The sequence below is a fragment of the Vulpes vulpes genome, unplaced genomic scaffold (assembly GCF_048418805.1).
Source record: "Vulpes vulpes isolate BD-2025 unplaced genomic scaffold, VulVul3 u000000648, whole genome shotgun sequence".
NCBI lineage: Eukaryota > Metazoa > Chordata > Mammalia > Carnivora > Canidae > Vulpes > Vulpes vulpes.
The window spans coordinates 247,864-269,942 of NW_027325769.1; the positions used below are offsets into that span (position 1 = coordinate 247,864).

At 41.2% G+C, this 22,079-nt stretch overlaps 1 protein-coding gene across 1 annotated transcript in view; it reads left to right on the forward strand.

Annotated features, from left to right (window-relative positions):
• Positions 1 to 22,079, forward strand: part of LOC112922134 (uncharacterized) — a 153,175-nt gene that overhangs the window by 90,621 nt on the left and 40,475 nt on the right. Inside the window, exon 3 of the mRNA XM_072745314.1 lies at positions 15,669 to 15,896. Coding sequence (XP_072601415.1) covers positions 15,669 to 15,896 — 228 coding nt within the window. The remainder of the gene's footprint in view (positions 1 to 15,668; positions 15,897 to 22,079) is intronic.

The window sequence follows — 22,079 nt, forward strand, 5'->3', positions numbered from 1 at the left end:
ATAGACACTTCTGTGACAGTCCTTATAATCGCCCACAAAAGATTCTTTGTGGCTATTGGCAGGGATGGAATAGTATGCCGGGCTGGCCAGGCTTTTCACTCATTAGGTTCTTTCTTAATTGTGAGAGTATAGATGAGTGTGTGTGTGTATGTGTGTGGCCTGGAAGACAATCAGATGGCTTAAAAAAAGGAAAAAGTATTGGGCTAACAGTCAGAAGGCAGGAAGTATTTTTGGCCTTTATCATGGATTTGTGATGTGACATCTCTGCTCTGTTCCTCCACTGGTCAGGGTGGGTGTCACTATGTAGCCCTGCATCCGTCTGTTGTCACATAGGCCTGAAGGACCCAGCAGTCCTCCCTGGACACTTGGGACCTCAACGAATGCTATCTGAAGGTGAAGAGGGGGGAGGAAGAGGTTGTCAGGCTGATGACATAATGTCTAAGTGTTTGGGTCACCTCAGGAGGAGCAGAGTGTTGGGTACAAAGAGCCATGTCACTGCTGAGGGAGTTGTGAATGACTGTGAATGACTGGTATACAGCCTACAGCATGCTGATAGGCCGTGCAGGATGCTGGTGGTGAGATTTTTCCTGTAACAAAGACCCTTTGGTTTGATAACAGAAACTCTCTTGAACTACCTTAAGAAAAAAAGATACTTGGGGTAGATATTTGAGCACATGATGGCATTTAAACAAATTGAACAGCCCAATCTTAATAAACTTCAGAAGCATGACAGCTTCAGGTATCTGCCTCTAACTCTCAGGTCCTGTGAGTTTCAGCTCTCATTTAGGATAAATGTCTATGCCAGTCCATCAGATAGGACACATCTGGTTGTTCAGGAGAGAGTGGTAATACCTTGATCTCAAGGAAAGTTGGGCCTCTCTCCAGCCCCAGGGGCTGAATCATTGATAGTCTAAATCAGTCACAGTTATCTAATTGTCCTTTGTCAGTAGCTGGTCTAGAGGTGGCCATGTGACTCAGGATTAATGTTGGGGATGTGAGTAGGAAGAGGCTGGATATGGATGCTGGAAAAGCTTTTGTCTTCTCAGTAAAAAAGGAATGCAAGAATGATGTGGCATAACTCTTTCTTCCTTTGCTTTGCCCTTCTCTGGCATTCCGACATGATGGCTGGTGATGCAGCAGCCATGTTGTGACCATAACGTGACAAACACCAGAAGAAATTTGTGTGCTAGGAACAGAGGGTGCAAAGGAGAAAGAGCAAGGTCCTTCTGTGTTTGGGCTTTCATACCAACCCTAGACCAAACACCTCTTGTACTTGAGAAAAATGATACGCTGGTACTTGAAATCACAGTGCACTACGTATAAATTTACTTACAACCAAAATCTCTAAGTGAAAAGTTACGTAGTATAAATACAGATGTCAGGAGCCAGCCCCAATGATCAGAGTAGGAGTCTCAGCTCTTTAACAGGAAGATATTCAAAAGTGTCTGGGAAAGCCACCCTGGAGCCTTGAGACCTCACCACGGCTGCAGAGCACAGAGAGGGAAATCCTCTTTGTGCCAGTACACACCTGTCCTAGATAGAGTTAATCAAGTCGTGTTAACTAATTGTACTAATTTTATTAATCCCATGTTACCTGTCAGATATTTTCCCCAGTGCTGTGGACTGACTAGAGAGGGTGGGGAAGATGCTGGCTCTCGTTTCCCTACAGGGAGAAAAGGCAATAAACAAAAATAAATGAAGTGAATCATTTGAGATAATGAGAAGTTCTGTATGAAACAGGAAAGGAGTATTGCAGTGGGGGGAGTTGTGGGAGGGGTGTGTGTGGCCTGAGACTGTGATATTTGATGTGAGAGTTGAGTTGTGGAAGGGAGCCAGCTGTGTAGACGAGACCCAGGCTTCTTGAGGAAGAGGAACAGGCCCCTGGGTGGGAATGAGCGTGACCTACTAGAGACAGTGAATCATTACCAGGTGTCCGCGGTGAGGGGATGCAGGAGGCCGCCCCTGCTCATCGCATCATAACTGTTCCGGCCACTTGGCCCACGGCTTGTGAGGCATCTCCAGGCTGCTGACGGGGCTTCCTGTCACAGGTGGCTTTCCTATCCTCTGCTGCAGGCTCTGAGAGCCCAGGGAATGGGGCGGCTGGGGAGGGTCTGCATAATAGACCGGGGTCAGGGTGACTGACCCCCTTTCCTAACGAGAATGGACCCGTCATGCTCAGCTACCACACTGAGGCTCCCCAGGGGCCTGGCCTCCTTGGGAAATGGCATCAAGCCCATTCTGGAAGGACTGGCAGAGAGTTGAGCAGGCACACAGCTGTTTCAGCACCACGCCCCAGTCACCAGCTGGAGTTACAGTCACCACACTTGACCTTTTTCCCTGTGGAAAGGCCAATGCAGTGAGGCAGGAAGCCTGGCAGGGCCCCCCCACTGTGACTCCAGCCTGTCATGACTGGTCATAGCTGACATCATTTTCAAGTGATACTTATCAGTGAGGCAGTCACATGAAGTCATGAGGCTAGAAGCTCCCTCAAAGTCCTCCTGCCCTGCATTCCCTTATGTATCGGCATTGCCCAGAACAAAAGTATGAGATGCCTCCTCCCCAACTTCTAGCAGGTTGCCAGCTGAACCAGATATTCATCTAGTTCCAGGAGAGATTCCAATTCTCTTTCCTCTAATACTTGAACTCGGGGGCAGTTAGAACCGTGGTAATTAGATCCTTGGGCTGTTAGATATCCTCTGGGGTCCTATGTCATTAATAGGCCCCCAGAAATGTAATGAGTGTTCACCTTAGGAAGGCAAGCTGGCCCAAACTACCATTTAGAAACCCTGGTTCAATCACAAAATATCAAAATGTAGAAGAGACTCTGGGGACTAATACCCCTCCTCTTAAGATTGGGAAAAGGGGGGGAGATGACCTGACCAAGGCTAATATTCACATTACAGAGAAAGGCTCTTTGAGGGGCACCTGGATGACTCAGTTGGTGAAGCGTCTGCCTTCAGCTCAGGTCATGATCCTGAGGTCCTGGGAATGAGTCCCGCATCAGGCTCCCTGCTCATGGGGAGTCTGCTTCTCTCTCCTCCTGCCCACATATTCTCACTCTTTTTCCCTCTCCCTCTCAAATAAATAAAATCCTAAAAAAAAAAAAAAAAAAGAAGAAGAAGAAGGACAAAAGCTCTTTGAGATCCACATAGATCTTTCTCAGATGTTCACAGCATTTTGTTGTAATGTGCTGCCTTGACATGCAAAAAGAAAAAAAAAACCCACATGTCACCGATGTGTATAAAGCTCTTTGCTCCTCTGTCTGGTTTGACCATTCTATGTAATGGGCATTGATTTTTTTCCCATTTTACAGACAAGGAAAGTGAAGGAAATGAATCCATTTAGTAAGTAGCAGAAGTGAATTCAAGCATAGGCATTCTTTTTTTGTTGTTGTTTTGTTTTGTTTTTATAGCATTTCCAAATCCATCTCTGCTTTTGTCCTCTGGGGGTCTAGAGATAAAGCAGAAATTAGCCATAACTTAGGCAAGGTGGGATACACAGCATGTGTCCTCAGGTGCTAGAAGCAGGTGTCCTCGGGTGTTAGGAGCAGGTGTTCTCAAGTGCTTAAAGCTCTAAGGAGAGGATTCTGAATTTAGCGAACACCCTCACCTTGGCAGGTGAATACTTCCCTATTAGAGCCCTTGTATCTGAGGCAGGGGCCCCATGGATCCTAACGTAACTTAGTGCTGTCATCTACTTACTTTAAATGCCACTTTCCAGACACAGTGTGGCACATAAAAGCCCAGGCCATAAGAACCCGCTGGCTCTGTCCATAATCCTGGCTTTAGCACTTACTCCAGGTGACCTGAGACCTCTATCTCTCCACCTTGCGCTGTCTTAATGTTCTTACTTGTAAAATGGGGCTCCCAGTAGTACCTTCCTGGGAAGGTGGTTGAAGACTAGATGAGGTAACGCATTTAGAAGAGGAAGTGCTCAATAAATGTCAGTGGCTGCTCTGTTTGCTCTGCACACCACGGAAGGAATTCTTTCACAGATCTGAGTTTTCTCTGGCAGCTTGAAAAGAGTTGGTTCACAGTTCCTGACAACTGGTAGGCATCCCAGGGTGAGCAATATATAAAGATACACTCACGTACAGTTCACAGCTTGACTCTGGAGAGTGATGTGTTGCAGACCCTCTACTACAAGGGTATCTTCTCTGTGACTGTCTCTCCTCCACCAGCAGAAGGCCTTAGCTGGCCCACCTGAGAAGCTAAAGCTCATCTGGAAGTTATGTTTACAGAAAAAAGACAAGAGCCTCTTATGTAACTTGCAGAGTACGAAAGATCCGATGATAAAAACCACTGCCCTGAACTTTTCCAAGGAGCAATAAATCCCTGCTTACGATTCTCCGGTCCTTGGCAAGGCATCCTTTGTCTGGTTTTTGTAGACTAGGAAAAAAGTTAATGAACCCACTCCCATTAGGTTGTGTATTTGTGCTTAACGGCTATAAAAAGGCTACTATTTCAACTTACTCCTGTCATCTAAAATACGCCCCGTGTTTGTTTTATGGTTTCTCAGAGATATTCTGACTTGAATTTGATCACTTCCTGTGATTTTGTGTATTCCCTCATGCAAAGCTGATTCTCCGTCTCCCCTGTCTCTTTTTTTGCTTATACTTTTTTTTGTTTAGATCATCTCTCTACTGACCTTTCAGTGGCTCAGCATTTTTTTTTTTTTCAGTGCATGAGCAGGGCTGGAAAACAGAGCCAAGATACAAACTGTGAAACAACAGCTCAGCCTCACAGAGTGAGAGAGCTTTGTGCTATTTCTAGCCAGAGCAGATGTGGCCGGGGTGGGCTATGGGGAGCAATCTCTCTCAGGTAAAAATAAATTATTAAGATTAGGACCAAAATGATGCAAATCCTTCATTCACAAACAGATCATGAACTGGGAGCTATGTGGAAAGACAACTGGATTGGGAATCAGGGTCCTGCCCTGGGTTTCCTCCAGATTACCCTACCAATCAGCCATCTGGTCTCGGTGAGTACATGTGACTTACAGTACTTTTTTTTTTTTTTTTTTTAATCAACAACAAGAAGTAGGGATAATGCTTTAACAAAACTGAGTGCCACTACTGAGTTCCAGGCAACAATCCTAACATTTTAACCAGCTCATTTCAGACCTAGTTGAGTATTTGGTAGGTTCCTCCTTGATCCCATTTCCTTTTCCCCACCCCAGATATGAACAGTGTCCTGAATCTGCATACTTCTGTAGACACCAGCATCTTGCAACACTAGGTACTGGCATTCTGCATGTTTTAAAACCTTAAATAAATGGAAGCATACTTTATGTTCTGCAACTTGCTTCCCCCCTCTCCCCCCAAATTTGACATTAGATTTCAGCAACATAGCTCTGGTCCATTCGTTTTAACTGCTCTGTGGTATAATGTTTCGTGGACAGACCACCATATGTTTATCTATCCTCCTGTTGATGCACAATTAGATTACTTATAATTTTTCAGTATTATAAATAATGTTCTGGTGAGTATGTTATATAGTCCTATACTAATGTACAAAAGTTTCTCTAAGATAGCCTTTTTTTCAAGATGTTTTGTCTACACACACAAAGATACACTTTACGCAGACACTGAGCACATGTGTTACACTTGTGTGTGTGTCCACATATATGTAGAATTAAAGTTTCTCAAAATAATACCCTAGGAAATAATACCCTATTTCCTTATTTTTTAAATGATTTTACTTATTTATTCATGAGAGACACAGAGAGAGGCAGAGACATAGCAAAGGGAGAAGCAGACTTCCTGCTCAGAGCCCGATGCAGGACTTGATCCCAGGACCCCGGGATCATGACCTGAGCCAAAGGCAGACATGAGCCACCCAGGGGCCCCAATACCCTTATTTTCTATTCAATTACAATCCAGTTTAGCCTGGTCTTTAAAAAATGTGCTGGTTACAATTTACTGAAATGATCCTCTGACCCATATCCACTAAGAATTGGATAAATACTGTCCTGAGACATGTGGAATTGTTGAGTTGTAGGTTATACCCAGTTTCAAGTTGAGTTTATTAAGTCTTTGCGAGTTACTTTTATGCAGTGAAATGGATATTTGCATTTAGCAAGCATTCTAGCTAAAGAAGGAGGCTTTCTAGATTCTAGAAGGAGGCTTTTCAGATCATTTCATGTGTCCTATGGCTGGAAAATGGAAGTTCTGTTTTAACTTTCTGGGCTTTTAATTTTTCATCTGTCACTACATGCCAAAACAAAATAAAAATACTAGACTCTTCAGTATTTTGCAGACTGCTTTCTCTTCAGCCCCCAGGGCCTGGGGAGGACTTCAGGATCTGCCACAATGTGTGTCAGTTGGGAACAGAGGTTAGAGCAGGGAAGGGGACAAAATGAGTAGATGGACTCCTGGGCCTTTCCCCATAGTTCCTTCCAAAGGATTCCATGTTGGTATTTCTCCATTGTATTTCCATTAGATTTAATTGGGGGGGGGGGGGGAAGGTACACAGCTTGAAAATATCCTTAAACTATGGCTTTAGATGCTCTCCAAGGCTCTTTCCAGATCTAAACTTGAATTAAAATAACTTTGGAGTCTCTGGACCATTTAAACTAGCAGCCAGAACTAAAGAACGAGGTAGTTTAGGGTGTAGGGCTCTGGTAAGCCGTGTGGGCCCACTTAACGGGCAGCCTGGCCCTCCTGCCACCATGGGTGCTGACGTGGACATGATGGTCTCAGGCCTGAAGGGCAGTGAGCCCAGGGCGCTCTCCAGCTGCAGGTGCCACCTTGGGGCCAGTCATTTCTCTTCTGTCATCTGGCCTTCATCCACCTGAGGCTGCTCTTTGAAATTATTCTCTCTTCATCCTGTTTGTTCATTCTGTGAATAAGGGCCTACTATACATTTTTCCGAGCCCCATTTCTGCCCCTCAGACTGTCCCACATGCTCACAATGAAGCTCATTTGTCCCGTGGGGCACACATCCAGTTAAACCATTATAGTCACAGAGATGAAATTTTATTACCAGTTTCAAGACACTATTCAGCCCACAGGTTTTTGTCTTTCCAAATATAGTAAGGTCATACAAAGAAGAAGAAGAAGGAAAAAAAAAAGACTAGTAGTGAGTTGGTAGTAAAGTGACTTCAGGGTGGGCAGATGTTAATTGATGTAGAACCATGGATTCCTTCCTTACTAGGCTTGTTTTCTGTCTGGCTCTCCACACCTCCCGGGGCCTGGATGTCTGCCTCCTCTTGGATTGCAGCCCTTCCCTTCAATTGGTCATGCTTGCATTTCGTCTTCGTTAATCACTGTTTTCATCACATCACTCCCAGGCTCAGAAACCCTCCAGGGATCTTCATTTCCCCACCACGTGAAGTCCAATCGTGGCTGCCTGTTTTCGAGGCTTCCCCTAATCTGTTCTTACCTCTCCGCCTGTGTTTCCCTTGCCAGATGTGGTTCTGGTTTCTGTGGCTTAGAGATAATGGAATCGTTGGACACACATCACCACCCATTCCCACCCACCGCCGCCCTTGCCAAATTTGAAATCTGCATCATTTTTCTTAAGTACATTTTAACCTCATTGCCTTAAACAAAAGTACACATATCAGTAAGGGTTGCTTCCCTCGCCCAGTGGCCACGGCAGAGGGTCGCCAGGCCCTCTGGGGACAGCAGGTGCAGGGGAACAATTTATCTCCCTCTGTCCCTCCATATCCTACAAGAAGATGAGGTAGAGAAAGGTTATTTGACTCACTAAAGTTGTTGGTGAAAAGCTCTGCCGGTTTGACACAAGAGGGAGAATGCGCACAACTTAGGAGACAAATATGAGAGATACTAAACTTCAAGACAGGAAGGGCTGGTTCAAACCCTTGGAGATAGGTCCCCCCTGTATAAGGCAAAACTCAGCAGGTCACTGAGCCCTGGAAAAGATGCTGTGGGGGCTGGTAAAGGAGACTCCAGAGAAGCTTACCTATTGGGGCGGGGTTATCACATCTGCAAATACAGTTTCTTTCCAACTTTTTATTTATTGTGTGTGTGTGTGTGTATGTGTTTAGTGGCCATGTCCTTTGTTTTTCTAGAATGATTTCTTTAAGTCCTCATTCTTCCACTTAGCAGCTAGATGATTGGGGGTAAGTTTCTTTATCCATAAAGTAGACGTAATAATGGTACATAGTATATGGGGTTGTTGTGAGGATGAATGAGCTAATGCGTCTAAAGAACACAGAACATGGCCCAAGACAAAGATATTAGCTATTATTCCTCTCATCGTAATTATTATAAGTACCTGTAAAGCTGCTCTTAATTTGAGCAGCTGCTGAAATTCCACCTTCTCTCAGAATACCATCAGGTCACTTCAGTTGAGCAAACGTTTACTGAGGGCTCAGGGCCTGCTGAGCACTGACAGGACAAATGTGGACCTTGCCGTTGGGTAGTTTACCTTCTAGTAGGGAAGGCAAACCTGTAAGTAGATTATTTCAGGTTTTTATTTTTATTTTTAGAGCTAGAGCATGCATGGGTGCATGGGAGGGGCAGAGGGAGAGTATCTTAAAATCTTAAGCAGTCTCTACACCCAGCACTGAACCCCACTGCTGGGCTCCATCTCACAACCCTGAGATGAGCTGAGCCAAAATCAGGAGTTAGACGTTCAAACCGCCTGAGCCACCCAGGCACCCCAGATTCTTTCAGTTTGGACTGAGCAGTCTGATTAGTCCCTATTAGCCACATGTAGCTGCTGAGACTAAATTGAGATATTCTCTCTCTATACAATACACATTGGATTTTTAAGACTTGGTTTGATAAGAGAACACAAAATCTCTAATAATGACCAGGGTAGTCTTGATTACCTATTGAAACCATAACACTCTGGGTATGCTGGGTTAAATAAAATACATAATACATTTTTTTTAATTGAAGTATAGTTGACACACGATGTTGCATTGGTTTCAGGTGAGCAACACAATGATTCAATAAGTCTGTGTTACGCTGTGCTCACCACAAGTACAACTTCCCTCCGTCACCACAGGATGCTATCACGATACTATGACCATATTCCCTATGCTGTAGCTTATACCCTTGTGACATATTCATTCCATAACTGGAAGCCTGAACCTCCCACTCCCCTGCACCCATTTTGCCCATCCCCTCTGGCAACCAGTTAGTTCTATTTATAGGTCTATTTCTACTGTTTGTTTGTTCCTTTTTTGTAGGCACCATATTTAACTGCAATCATATGGTATTTGTCTTTCTCTGACTTATTTCACTTAATACCCTCGAGGACCATCCGTATTGTTGCTATATACACACACTACATTTTCTTTAGCCATTAATCTATCCATGGACACTTGGGTTGCTTCCCTATCGTGGCTATTGTAAATAATGCTGCAACAAACATAGAGGCACCTATATCTTTTCAAATTAGTCTTTTCTTTTTCTCTGGGTAAATACCTAACAGTGGAATTAATGGATCCTATGGTGTTTTTATTTTCAATTTTTTGAGGAACCTCCATACTGTTTTTCCACAGTGGCTGCACCAGTATAGATTCCCACCAGCAGTGCACGAGGGCTCCTTTTTCTACCTATTCTCACCAACAGTTGCTCTTTCTTGCCTTTTTGATTCTAGCCATTATGACAGGTATAAGGTGATACTCCATTGTGGTTTTGATTTACATTTCCCTGATGATGAGTGATGTTGAGCATCATTTCATGCGTCTGTTGCCATCTGTATGTCTTCTATGGAGACATGCTTCTTCATATTCTCCATTTTTAATCAGATTATTTTTGTGCCAAGTATATAAGTTCTCTTTATATTTTGGATATTAACCCTTATCAGGTATATCATTTGCGAATACCATTGCAAAAATTTCTGTTTTGTTGGTTTCCTTTGCTGTGCACAATAATTTTATTTTGGTATAGTCCCAGTAGTTTATTTTTGTTTTTGTTTCCCTTGCCTTAGCACATCTTTCTAGTATGTCTCCTAAGACCAATGTCAAAAAGATGACTGCCTATGTTTTCTTCTAGGACTTTCATGGTCTCAAGTCTCACATTTAGGTCTTTAATTGATTTTGAGGTTTGTGTTTTGTTACTGTTTTGTATGTCATAAGAAAATGGTCCAGTTTTCCCAGCACCATTTATTGAAGAGACGGTCTTTTCCTTGTTGTATATTCTTGCCTCCATTATTATATATTAATTGACCCTATAATTGTGGGTTTATTTCTGGGCTCTTTATTCTATTCCATTGATCGACATGTCTGTTTTTGTGCTAGTTCCATACTGTTTTGATACTAGAGGTCTAGTATATCTTTAAATCTGGCAGTGTGGTACCTCTAGGTTTGTTCTTTCTCAAGACTGCTTTGGCTATTTGGTATCTTTTGTGGTTCCATACAAATCTCAGTATTATTTGTTCTGGTTCTGTGAAAAATGCTGTTGGTATTTTGATAGGGTCTTTTCTGAATTTGTGTATTGCTTTGGGTCATATGGACATTTTAACAAGATTGGTTCTTCCAAACTATGAGCATGGAATATCTTTCCACTTGTTTGTGTCACCTTCAGTTTTTTTTCATTAATGTTTTATAATTTTCAGAGCATAGATCTTTCACCTCCTTATTCTTACATATTTTATCTTTGTGTTGCAATTGTAAATGGAGTTGTTTACTTATATTCATTCTGTGCTACTTCCTTGTTAGTGTACAGAAATGCAACTGATATCTAGGTGTTTGTATCCTGCAACCTTATAGAATTCTTTGAATAGTTTTTAGTAGCATCTTTAGGCTTTTCTATGTATAATGTCATGTCATTTACAAATGGTGACTGTTTAACTTCTTCCTTACCAAAAAAATAATTAAAATTAATTTCATCTGTTTTCATTTTTAAAAACTGTACTACCAGAAAATTTAAATTAGTGTGGCTCCTGTTGTATTTCTATTGGACAGCACTGGTCTCGGGTGATACAGGGTGCTGTGAGAACCCAAACGGGCCGCATGTGATGCAACCTGGAGGGAAGGGTGCTCTCTGGAGGAGCAGATGCATCCTGAGCTGAGTCTTAAAGGTTGAGCAGAGATAGTGCAGGTAAGGACACATCTTGAAATATATTCTAGGTGGAGGTAACAAGGAAAGCCAGGGAAAGTGTGGTGTTGAGGAGGAGCCCTGGAAACAGTTGGTTGTTCTCCAGCCTAACTTATTATGAGTTGGACTGGAAGATGATGAAGCTGACCAAGAGGTGAGGCTTGGTATGCCACCATTTAACAACCAGTAGTAATTAAATTCCCTGGTTCTTGTCTTATACATAAGGTCTGATTATGTTTCCACTCTTTGTTTGAAGTTTTAGACTATCAGCTGTTGAAAGTTGGAAGTTTATGTCTCTACAAGAGTAGGACTATCCTGGAAGATAGGACTAATGCAGGCACATGTGCTGCTTGGATGGGAGAATGCTGTTTTCCCTTCTACACATAGTCCTACAGAATTGACAGCATCCTAAAATTGCTCTCCAGAGTATGGGCCTAATGAATGAGAATCTAGAGGAAAGTGAGAGTTTTCATACATTCTCATTCACTGGGCCCACAGAGAGTAGACATGACACCCATTTATCTACCACTGACCTTCAATGGGACTACTTCTTACCCCCGAATTCGCACCAATAAGGAAAATAGTTGACCTCTGAACAACCCAGGTTTGAACTGCACCAGTCCACTTATATGCAGATGTTTTTTTATAGTACTATAAATGTATTTGCTTCTAAGATTTTCTTAACATTTTCTCTAGCTCACTTTAAGAATACAGTATATAATACAGATAACATACAAAATATGCATTTGCTGTTTATCAGTAAGGCTTCCAGTCAACAGACTATCCATGGAGTTTTGAGGGAGTCAGAAGTTGCACATGGATTTTCAACTGTGGAGAGTTAGTGCCCTTGACCTCTGCATTGTTCAGTGGCCAACTGTATAATCATTTATCAGATGATAATAATTTGGAAGCTCATTATATCCATTCTAGCCTAAATCATCCTCAGGCCTCCTGCCTTTGGTAACTAATTATTAAATGGATATTTAGGAGGTCATGCAAGGTAAAGAGGAGTAGCAAAAGGAGATTGTGAAAAGCTAAGTGGAGAAACTTGAGAGTGAGAAGATATCTTAAAGGTCTGCTTCTCACTCTTTAGTGTACATGTTCTAATTCATTACATCTAGGGGTGGGAGCAACAATCTGTACTTTTATTAAGCTTCCAGGTGATATCAGTGCTGCTGGTCCATGGGTCTCACTTTGAGTTACAAGGTCTTCAGAGTCCCTTTAGTACAGTTCTTTATCATGGCTGGAATCTACACTGCAACAGTCCTGATGAGTCATTAGAAGCCTCCGAGGGAAGACCTATAAGCGTGCTTCACCTCCTCCTCCTTTGTGGAGCAAGTCTAATTGTTGGAATAGTTTTTCTAGTGCCTAGATGCTATCTGGGAAATTTCTGTGCATTGGTCCTTGTTCTATTTTTGGAACCCCTGAGATAATGAACCTGATCTCTCTGTCTTGTGACAGCCATTGGAAATTTGAAGAGCATTTTTATATTTCCCTTAATTCTTCAATAGATTAAATCTCATCTCCTTTAGCTGTTAATCATAGGACCTTCTGGATTGTCCCAGGAATCTGTTCTTTAAGTGTACTTCTGATTGAGCACAACATTCCAAGCTTTGTTTGAATATCAGAGAGTAAAATGAGCCTATTTCTTTTTGGCTGTTGATTCTCTACTTCTTCCAGGGTCCTCAGTCATCTTGGCATGTTGACTACTCTTGGGGGTCACTACTTCTAAGTCCCTCTTAGTGGACTGAGCTAGAGAAATGTATGTATGCTTATGTGTACATTTATGTCTGATCTTCTGATTTGTCCATCCATCCATCCATCCATCCATCCATCTATTGAAACCCTGAGTTTATATACTTTTACTCCAGTTCAACATAGGTTCAGCATAGGTTTATTCTAGTTTTCTCCCTTTCCATGTTTATAACTCCCTTCTCTAGGAGTAAAAAAATCTGCCTTCTATTATCTTTAATATAGTTATCTGTGTGATCAAACCCTTGAGTAAAATCAATCTTTGGTCCACCACCTCTGCCCTCTCCCCATGCATGCTATGTTCACACCATATGCTCACTTCTTTTGGGACCTGGCTAATAGCTTTTGGAATAAACTATTTGCAAAAGGATGAGAAGGGGGATAGAATGCGAAGGAGGAGAAAGTTGGTTCTCTCTTTTGACTTCTAATTTAGTGAATTATACGAACAGGTTTTCTAATTTTGATTCATCCTTGGATTTTCACATTGTGCCCTGCTTTGATTTGATTTTTCTACTCTTCCATTTAAGATTTCTTGGTAAGTTAATTTATTTTGCTGATCTGAAAAGGCCTTTGTAAAAAGGCTAGAAATTTTCTTAGACACTCCCTTTAATTCATCCTCTTTGAATTCTACAGGGGGAATACAAAGCTTTCTCCTGACTTGCATGGATTTCTCCAGAGCCTTTGCTTTTGGAAATGCTACCAGAATGATGGCTGTGTATTCAGTGGTGGAAATTATTGATAAATCCCAAAAGCAAGGAATCAGAAAATATCTGCTTTCCAGTGGTGATGTATGAATTTTACCAAAGCTACACCATTATTTATAGTACCCTAATGAGTATTTTTTTCATAGAAACAAAAGATTTCTAACATTTTCTGGAATTGCAAGAAAATAAAGGAAAGAAGAAAGAATTCAACTAGATGCCTGTGTGTTAGGCCAACATTGGAAGGGATCAGCCTTAAAGGATAATCAATACTGATACCACTATCCTTCATCTCCTCATATCCAGCCTGCCCCCAAAGATTTTCTTGGAACCCATGAGAAGGTTAATTGAAAAGATAAATCTGCTTTGGAAAGCATTTGCATTTTAAACAGAGATGGAATTTGGGGAAGTTCCATATAGACATTTATCATTCTACAAATCATAATTATTGTCAATGACCTGAAACCTGGAGCAGGTTATGATGGTTAAATAATGTCCGTAGTTTGGCTCTTTAGGAAAGCTCTTGTCCCCTACCTGATCGTTACCACATTGCCTTGGGTGTTTTAGGCCTGAAGTGCATATGTTGCGTATATTTATCTGAGTAGTTAATTTTGGAGGCAACCATTCTGCAGATATGATTTCCTTCCTCTGACAAGGTCTGGGTTGCTCTCCTTTTTATATTTCATTATTCACACTTTCTTCTCCATCTCCCACCAACCCTCCTACCATTTTTATTTAAAGAAGGTATTTATTATGTATGTAGATTTATCCAAAAAGGTCTACATATGCCACATGTGCGTGCATGCGCATATATACCCATAGTACATGTGGACTTCTGTATATGTTCCTTTTAATTTTTTTCTTGACTAGGTCACTCCTGAAAAAACATTTGAGTATTACAGAAGCTGGTAAGAGAGATGAGAAGGATGATACTTTTTGGTTATGAGGTTTGAATTCATTTTCACCATGATAAGTTGACTGCTGGCCAACTGTGTCTCTCTGTGAATTGAACACTTCAACTGTGTCACTGGCTCCGGTGACCTACAGAGAGAGTAGTTATCCAAATGAAATGCCTGAAAACAAAGAATAATTAGAAGCTGCATTTTAGAAGCATGCTCGTTCATAAAACTGGTAGGTCACATTCATTTCAGAAGTGCAACAGCTGGAATTTTCTCTGAGCCTGTGACACTCATTTGTTCAACAACCACTTGAGAAGCTTACATTTTCTGCACACTGTCCTAGATGCTGGAGAGGTATTAATAAGCAAAGAGAAATAGGGTCTCTGATGGTAAATTTAACAACTGGTTTTCCCAAAACAAAAGCTCTGATTCTTTGTATTTGCCAATGTCTGTGGTATAAATACTCCCATCATATCATTTCCAGCTACCCATATTCCTCATTGCCTGACACATAGAAAATGGTAACAACCATCCTATTCATAGCTTGATCATAATTATCATCATTAGGCTTACTTTAACATGATAAAAAGAAACTAATGACCTAGAGGGGAAAAGTCTAAGATGTTTGGGTGGAGAAGGATTTGGATTTTGTATGAGAACCTCAGAAAGATGTAGGACATTCTGTTTTCTTTTTTACTAAAAATCTGTAAAATGTGAATTTTTATGAATATGTATTTTATAACTTTTTAAGAGAGAATTTACAATGCCCAAGTGAATAAAGCATAGCTTTCACATTATGTTGGCCAAATAGTGACCAAATGCATAGAGGATACAAGGCAGTTGTTATGAGAGAATCCTATATCACAATATATGAATCATTACTAATTGATTGTTAAATTGTTTTCCTGGTGAAAAGTGACTTTAACTAGTGACAGAAGTATTCCAGCTGGTGTAGAACAAACGACTCCAAAACAGTAGCTTAAGATGATGACTGTGTTTATTTCGCTTATAGGTTTGCAATTTTGGTGGAACTTGGTGGGGACATTATATCCCTTGTATTTGGCATCAAGCACAGTGAAGAAGTAGAATTAGAAGCCTGTAGAGTAGAATTATCTGAAGGGGCACTCCTGGGTTGGCAGTGGATTCTGGCTGTGGCTACAGTACCAACATGAGGCACCTCCATGTGGCTGCTTGTCTCCCAAAAGTGAAGGTCCCAAAAAAGGGCGAGGTTCAAGCTATAGCACCTCTTACACCCTAACCTTTGAAGTCACACAATATCTTTTCTCCATGTTCTCTTAGGGTGGTCACAAAACATCACCAGGACCAAGAAGGGGAGAGAAACTTAGAGTCTACCTCTCTTGGTGGGCAAGTTCTGCAAGAATGTATAGGACTGGAATATTAATGTGGCCATTTTTGGAAAAGACAATATCCTCCAAGAAATTCTGTCCTTTTGGATGTTACCTGCACTGCATATCTGCAGATAAAACATGGAAAATTAGCCAGATTGTCTCAGTTGCCCAGTTGAATGTAAGTATGTAACTTCACGTCAAAATAATACTTATGTGGGAAACCCAACAAATGTTAGAGCACAGCCATGCGTTTTTAAATTAATTTCCATGTGAACTGTCAAATATATCTTAACTTCAAAGCAAATTGACTGATTACAGGGATGGTGGAAGTCTACCTTTGCTTGGTTGGACTCTGAGTTTGTATTCTGGTCTCTAAGCTTCTCAAATGCAAAGATAGGGCACAGAAAGGAGATGCATGAATTCAAAGGAATTTCAGATATTCCTCTTAATGCATATAGGTGTCCTTCTCATTACCTGGCAGCCACATGACATACAAGGCTATGTGGAACTTAATGTGGTGCTTGAGAGTCTAATGCATTCCTCCTATTATTTACTTATTAGAGTTTGATTCAGTTCATTCACTTGTATCCACAACATCCAATTGGTTCCCACTGGGGCATGCATAAATAGAACATTAACAGGTGACTAATCACCAGATATGTATGGATTACCCATAGAGTAGCACCTAGAGAATTGTCAGAAAATATCCAATTAATGCAGTCTACTAGATTGGAATCTCACTTTATGGCTAGCCCTAAGCCAGCTGTAAATTAGACATGCAAGGATTCTAATTTTTTTTTTTTTTTTTTTAGGATTCTAATTTTTAAAGACACTATGACTGTAAATTTATATTTCTTTGAATATATCCAAGTTCTTCCCTCATTTAGGAAGATGAGGTCATTGTGTAACAGAGGTCTTAAAAACCAAGCCCTTTTGGCAATTGACATGGAAGACAAACAAAGTGATTCTTCGTTGTTAGATAAATCAAATAGAATTTTAACAAAGTGTGTTCCCCAAATATTCTCCTGTTCAGGTTGAAGACAACCACGAGACATTTGTTTTGTTTTGTTTTAAAGATTTTATTTATTTATTTATGAGACACACAGAGAGAGAGAGAAGCAGAGACACAGGCAGAGGGAAAAGCAGGCTCCATGCAGGGAGCCTGACAGGCGACTTGATCCCAGGTCTCCAGGATCACGCCCTAGGCTGAAGGCGGCGCTAAATCGCTGAGCCGCCCGGACTGCCCCAAGACATTTGTTTTAAGACAATATTTTGATTTTCAGAAATTTGTTGAAATTTTTAGCAGTCTTTTTTCTCCCATTGCCACATGCCAAAAGAGCAGAATGAGTGAACTGCCAGTATTGTCCCTGCTTCAATGGAGTCCAAATATTGTGTATCCAAATATTTCTGTTCCTTGATGTGTAGTTGTAAGCAACACTTTCTGATATTCCCAGCTCAGACAGTCAGCTTGGTGTTTCACTTAGAATTTTTATACAACTAATTCTTGGGAATCACTTCCCAAAGATGCTACTTCACAGGTCAATATTCTTTAAGAGTTCCCCTTATGATTCTGGGAATCAGCCCAGCCCTGGGAATGAATGATTGAACTAGAACATTTGGTAACTTCTGAAGTTCCTGTAAAGAAGTTTTGCTTTGATAGAAGTTGCTGTAGCTCAGGACAAAATGGTGTTATGATTCAATTTCTATCCTTGGTAAACATTTTACAGTAGAAACTCAGGTTTACACTAAACTTTTATATATTGACTCACTTTGTAGGAGAAGCTATAGATTTGAAAAAGAAATAAGAAAAGGAATTCCAGTTCATAAATCTAATCATTTTCCTCTTGAGCTTTGGGTTTGGGCTGAAATTTTTTTATGTATATATGAGTGTTCTATATAATGATGATAATGATTATCATTATTTGCTAGATTATAATTGCTAAACAATTATAAACTAAAGTGGCAATTGTTGGATAGAGCCTCAAAGAATAAAAGCTTCCAGGGCACCTGGGTGACTCAGGCAGTTAGGTGTCTGCCTTCAGCTCAGGTCATGATCCCAAGGTCCTGAGATTGAGCCCCACAATGGGCTCCCTGCTGAGCAAGGACTCTGCTTCTTTCTCTGCCCCTCCCCTGGCTTGTGATCTCATTCATTCTGTCTCTCAAATAAATAAAATCTTTGTTTTTTTAAAAAAAATAAGGTTTCCACAGCTAGAAGAGTAGATAAAAGATATTTCCAGGTAGAGGGAACATAATAAAGACACAAATGCTTGAAGTGGCATGGTACACTCAAGGATGGGTGAATAGCTCAGTGTAGCCAGGGTTCAATATATATGGGAGGTAGCTATGGCTTGAAATATTCAGTCCTCAGTGATGGAGGCAAATAATTCTATCTTAAGTTCTGTTTCCAATCATCTGGAGGGGCTTTTTGTAGAAATGTGTTAAGATGGATTCTGAGGCTGCATCTGGCTCTGGGACTGATTAGGGCTTAGAAGAAGGGGCAATAGAGTATCAGGGCCCCATATTTTCTTTTTTATACCTTTTCTTAATTTGAAATATATATACTCAATGTCTTTGCCCTGCTCTCGATTCTCATTGTGACATCTTGGGGTATAGTTTGTGAAATGCAGATTCTTTGACAAGGGAGTTTTGGTTTTAATTGCCATTTTAACCCTATCGATGAATACTGTGGCAAGACTCTGCTGGAACCTATGGAAGTGGTGAGAACCAGGTGAAATACAACCCAATGTTCACTTCTGAGTTTCCAAAGCAGTGATCAGTCAAAGGGATAACTGATTAACTCTTAATCTGATTGGCTGTATTGATGTCCATTTAAAAGCTGTTGGGCATGGGCATACTTTTTCCCAGAAGAAAAAGAGCTAAAGTAGACATTAGATCCTGCTTCAGTGTTTACCAAGAAAGTTCACACTGACTCTCAAAGCATCTGCATTATTATGTATGTAACTTTTGATTGGTGAATAATTTTTCAAATTAGTAGTTTTTCAGAAACCAATCCAAATACTTTACATACTCCCGAGAAATTAAAAATGTGTATTCACCTTCTCAAAATTGTAATTGAAACCTCTTCTTATTGTTCCCATTTTTAGTTATATCTGATAGTCTCATTGGGACAAAATATATATATAGGCTTTCCATTAATACCACTTAGAGATTTTATATTTAATTGGCATGGTTTTTTTTTTTTAATCCTAGACCTTTCTTGGTGGCCACATTTTAGCACTTTAAAATCAGGATGTGTACACTTTAATGTCAGTAAACATCTCCCCCCTTCCTTTCCCTTCCCAGGCTACTAGTTATTAATTCTATGCTGCTTAGAATTGAGGAAACAGGAAAGTGCATGCATGGAGGATTGATGACCCTTCCTTGTGTTGCAAAAATGGAGAATAAAAACAACTAAGGCAGATGTGTCCCTCTTCCTCTTCATTTTGAATGTGGCTGCATGTATATCTGACATCACTCTTCCACAGTGTCTTAAGGTACTGGATATATCTTTCATGTTCCTTTAAGTACTTTATTTCCAACATTTTAAAATTATTTTGGAATAGTAAGGTAATAAGGTTAATTGGTTATTGGTGCTGGAGTGAACAATTTTACTTCTGCCTAGAGATTAAGTTAAAAACCTTAGAATGTAAATCTACGGGGAATGTTAAAGATTTTCCAATTCAGCCAAGGCTTTGGGAGTGAGGTATTGTCCTCTAGGAACCTTCTCTATTTAGGTCTATGGTTGTGCTTGGTCATCCCTCATGGTGATACTATGGCAAGTTCTTAAATATCTCCTGCCCAATTATTTTGACCTTAAAATAGCAATCTTCTAGTTTGACAGACAGCTAGGTTGTGTAATGCTCAGCAAAACACCAGAGGTATTTGGGGGTCAGGCTGCAGAGTTTTTACCTGTCAGATTACTCAGCACGCCTGAACCTTATTTATTCAAGCCCTTCAGAAAATAATCAGTGTAAATGAGGTTTACACATCTAGAACATGTCAGCAGTAGCCTGGATGCTGGGCATACAATGCTAAACAGACATAGTTCCTGCTCCCAAAGAACCCTGCTCATGAGAATATACAAGGAAGAGTTGCCATTTGCAATTGTAGGGAAATGGGGTACACTGGATAGGTAAACCGTTTAGAGAAAATACTTCAAAGCTGGGATAGAAGTAAGGATGAATGCCTTAACTTTCTTCCCTGTAAAATGGGGACACACTTCCCTTGTTGGGCTATAGTAAGGAAATAGAGACAATGAATACTGTCTGTGAACTGCTGTGTCCAACAGTTCATTACTGGGCCAGAAAATACATATTGAATCATTACCATCAAAAGCAATGGGGATTCAGAAGTGAGTAGGGTGCTGTCCCCATCCTCTTGGGTCTCACAAGCCAGAAATCCAGCCCTAGCTCCCGAGGCTGTTCTATTATTGCTCTTGTCCCACTTGCCTATTCATTGTTCATGTGTCTGACTCATAAGAGCACCAGCTTAAGGAGGCCAGAAATGCTTCTCTCTCATCCAACATTGTATGTTCAATGCAAAAATAGTTCCGAGTGGACATTTGCTACTTACCCTGTGCCCTGCAGGAGATGCACCTGGCACCCTGCCCTATCATCTCTCCCCTAGCTCTCTAGCTCACACCTGTCCAACTTTCAACAGTCAGCCCCAGCATTTATTTGCCTGAAAATCTTCTCTAGCTAATAAGGGCCACTAAGGCCACATTCAGGGGGGGAGCCACACAGTGATAGGGAATTAAGTCCCACCCCAGCTGCCCCACATCCTCTGCCCTCTGAGGAATTTGTTCTAATTACTCTATGGCGATAACTCGATTGGTAATTTACCCTCCATTGGTTGTTTTGCCTTCTTCTCTTACTTCCCCGACTTCCTTACCAGTGATTTCAGGGTTTAACTCCCAAATAAACCACTTACATCTGAATCCTTGTTTAATTGGCTGTCCAAACTAAAATGTCCACTCAGCACCCAAATCCTTATATTTAAATTATTCTGCTGCCTATAAAGAGCCCATCTCTCATGATGGGAACTGAAAAGGTCACATAAGCTTGCAGCCACGGGTGTGTACATGACCTGTACTTTGCCAATCAGACATATCCACTCTATTCCCTTAAATTGGAAGCTCATGTCATGAAGGAGGAAATGCCAGAATTGATTATGTTGACAGATGGTAGCAGAGACAGCAATTTGAATGAGTTTCCAGCATCCAGTGTTGGTAGCACACATGGTACAACCCCATGCACAAAGTGTGGCTTCATTGAACAAGTTCTACTTGGATATTTTTGAGTACTGCTCTTTTCCGTTGTCCTCTCAGAGATTCCTTGATCTCTCCAATATCTTTTGGGACAAGTTCCTTTCCTGCCAACATGTCAGGTTTTGTTCCTATAGCTTGTACCTAAGAATGCTGTCTATGTCAGTCAGGATAGAGGAAGGAAAACACCTCTCTGAAGCAGATGAGATTTAATACAGAAGGTGATGGAAAAGCTGAAAAGCCAAACAGGGAACAATGAGGTAACCCTCATTGCCTCACATGGAAACTGCCATCACCCCTGGGGCTCGAGGGACCATGGAGGAAGGGACCACATTCTCTGGCAGGAGGAAGAACAACACTAGGGGGCTTCCCGGAGAGGTGACCATCTGGGGTCTGAGGCCTGAAGCTCCACAGGAAGTGGGGAAGAGAGAGTAGAAGAACCATCTGGTTTTCTTTCTTTTCCCCCCTTCAATTTTACACCATACTACCCGTAATTTGAAAGTAACCAGATGCTAGAGGGCAAGGGAGCCTATAATAAAGAGAACACGAAAAGAACCAGAAATAGGCCTGAAGGCCAAAAGGCAATTGATGTGCACAAGTAGTGGGAGCTCCCATAGTTTTTGGTGGAGTGAACAAAGAGAATAACCAAGGAGAGGGCTAGGACCAGAATCTTGTATTATATAACAACTCTTAAAGAATAGGGGAATTAGATGATTGCCCCTAAGGAGGAACAGAGAACTAGGAGGAAACTGAGGCAAGAATAGTGTCCCAGATGCCACACCTCTGAAGTCGTCATATCTGCCAGATTCCTAACTGGATTTCCACCAACTAGACCTCTGAATTATTCATTGAGTCTAGACAGGAGACTGAGAGTGCTTATCCATGAGCTTTGGGTATCATCACTTCTAATCCAGGCTATTCCCTGGGTAACGGGAGTTATTAAGTGAGGATAACAGTGCTTGCCAACTTTTACTGGGCAAGGTGAGAAGCAATGCATAATGGAGATTTTTAAATACTTGGCAAAATAGAGACACATGTCGCAGCAGGAACCTTAATTGATAAAGTAGAGACAAATGCATTCACTCTCACGGTTGGAAA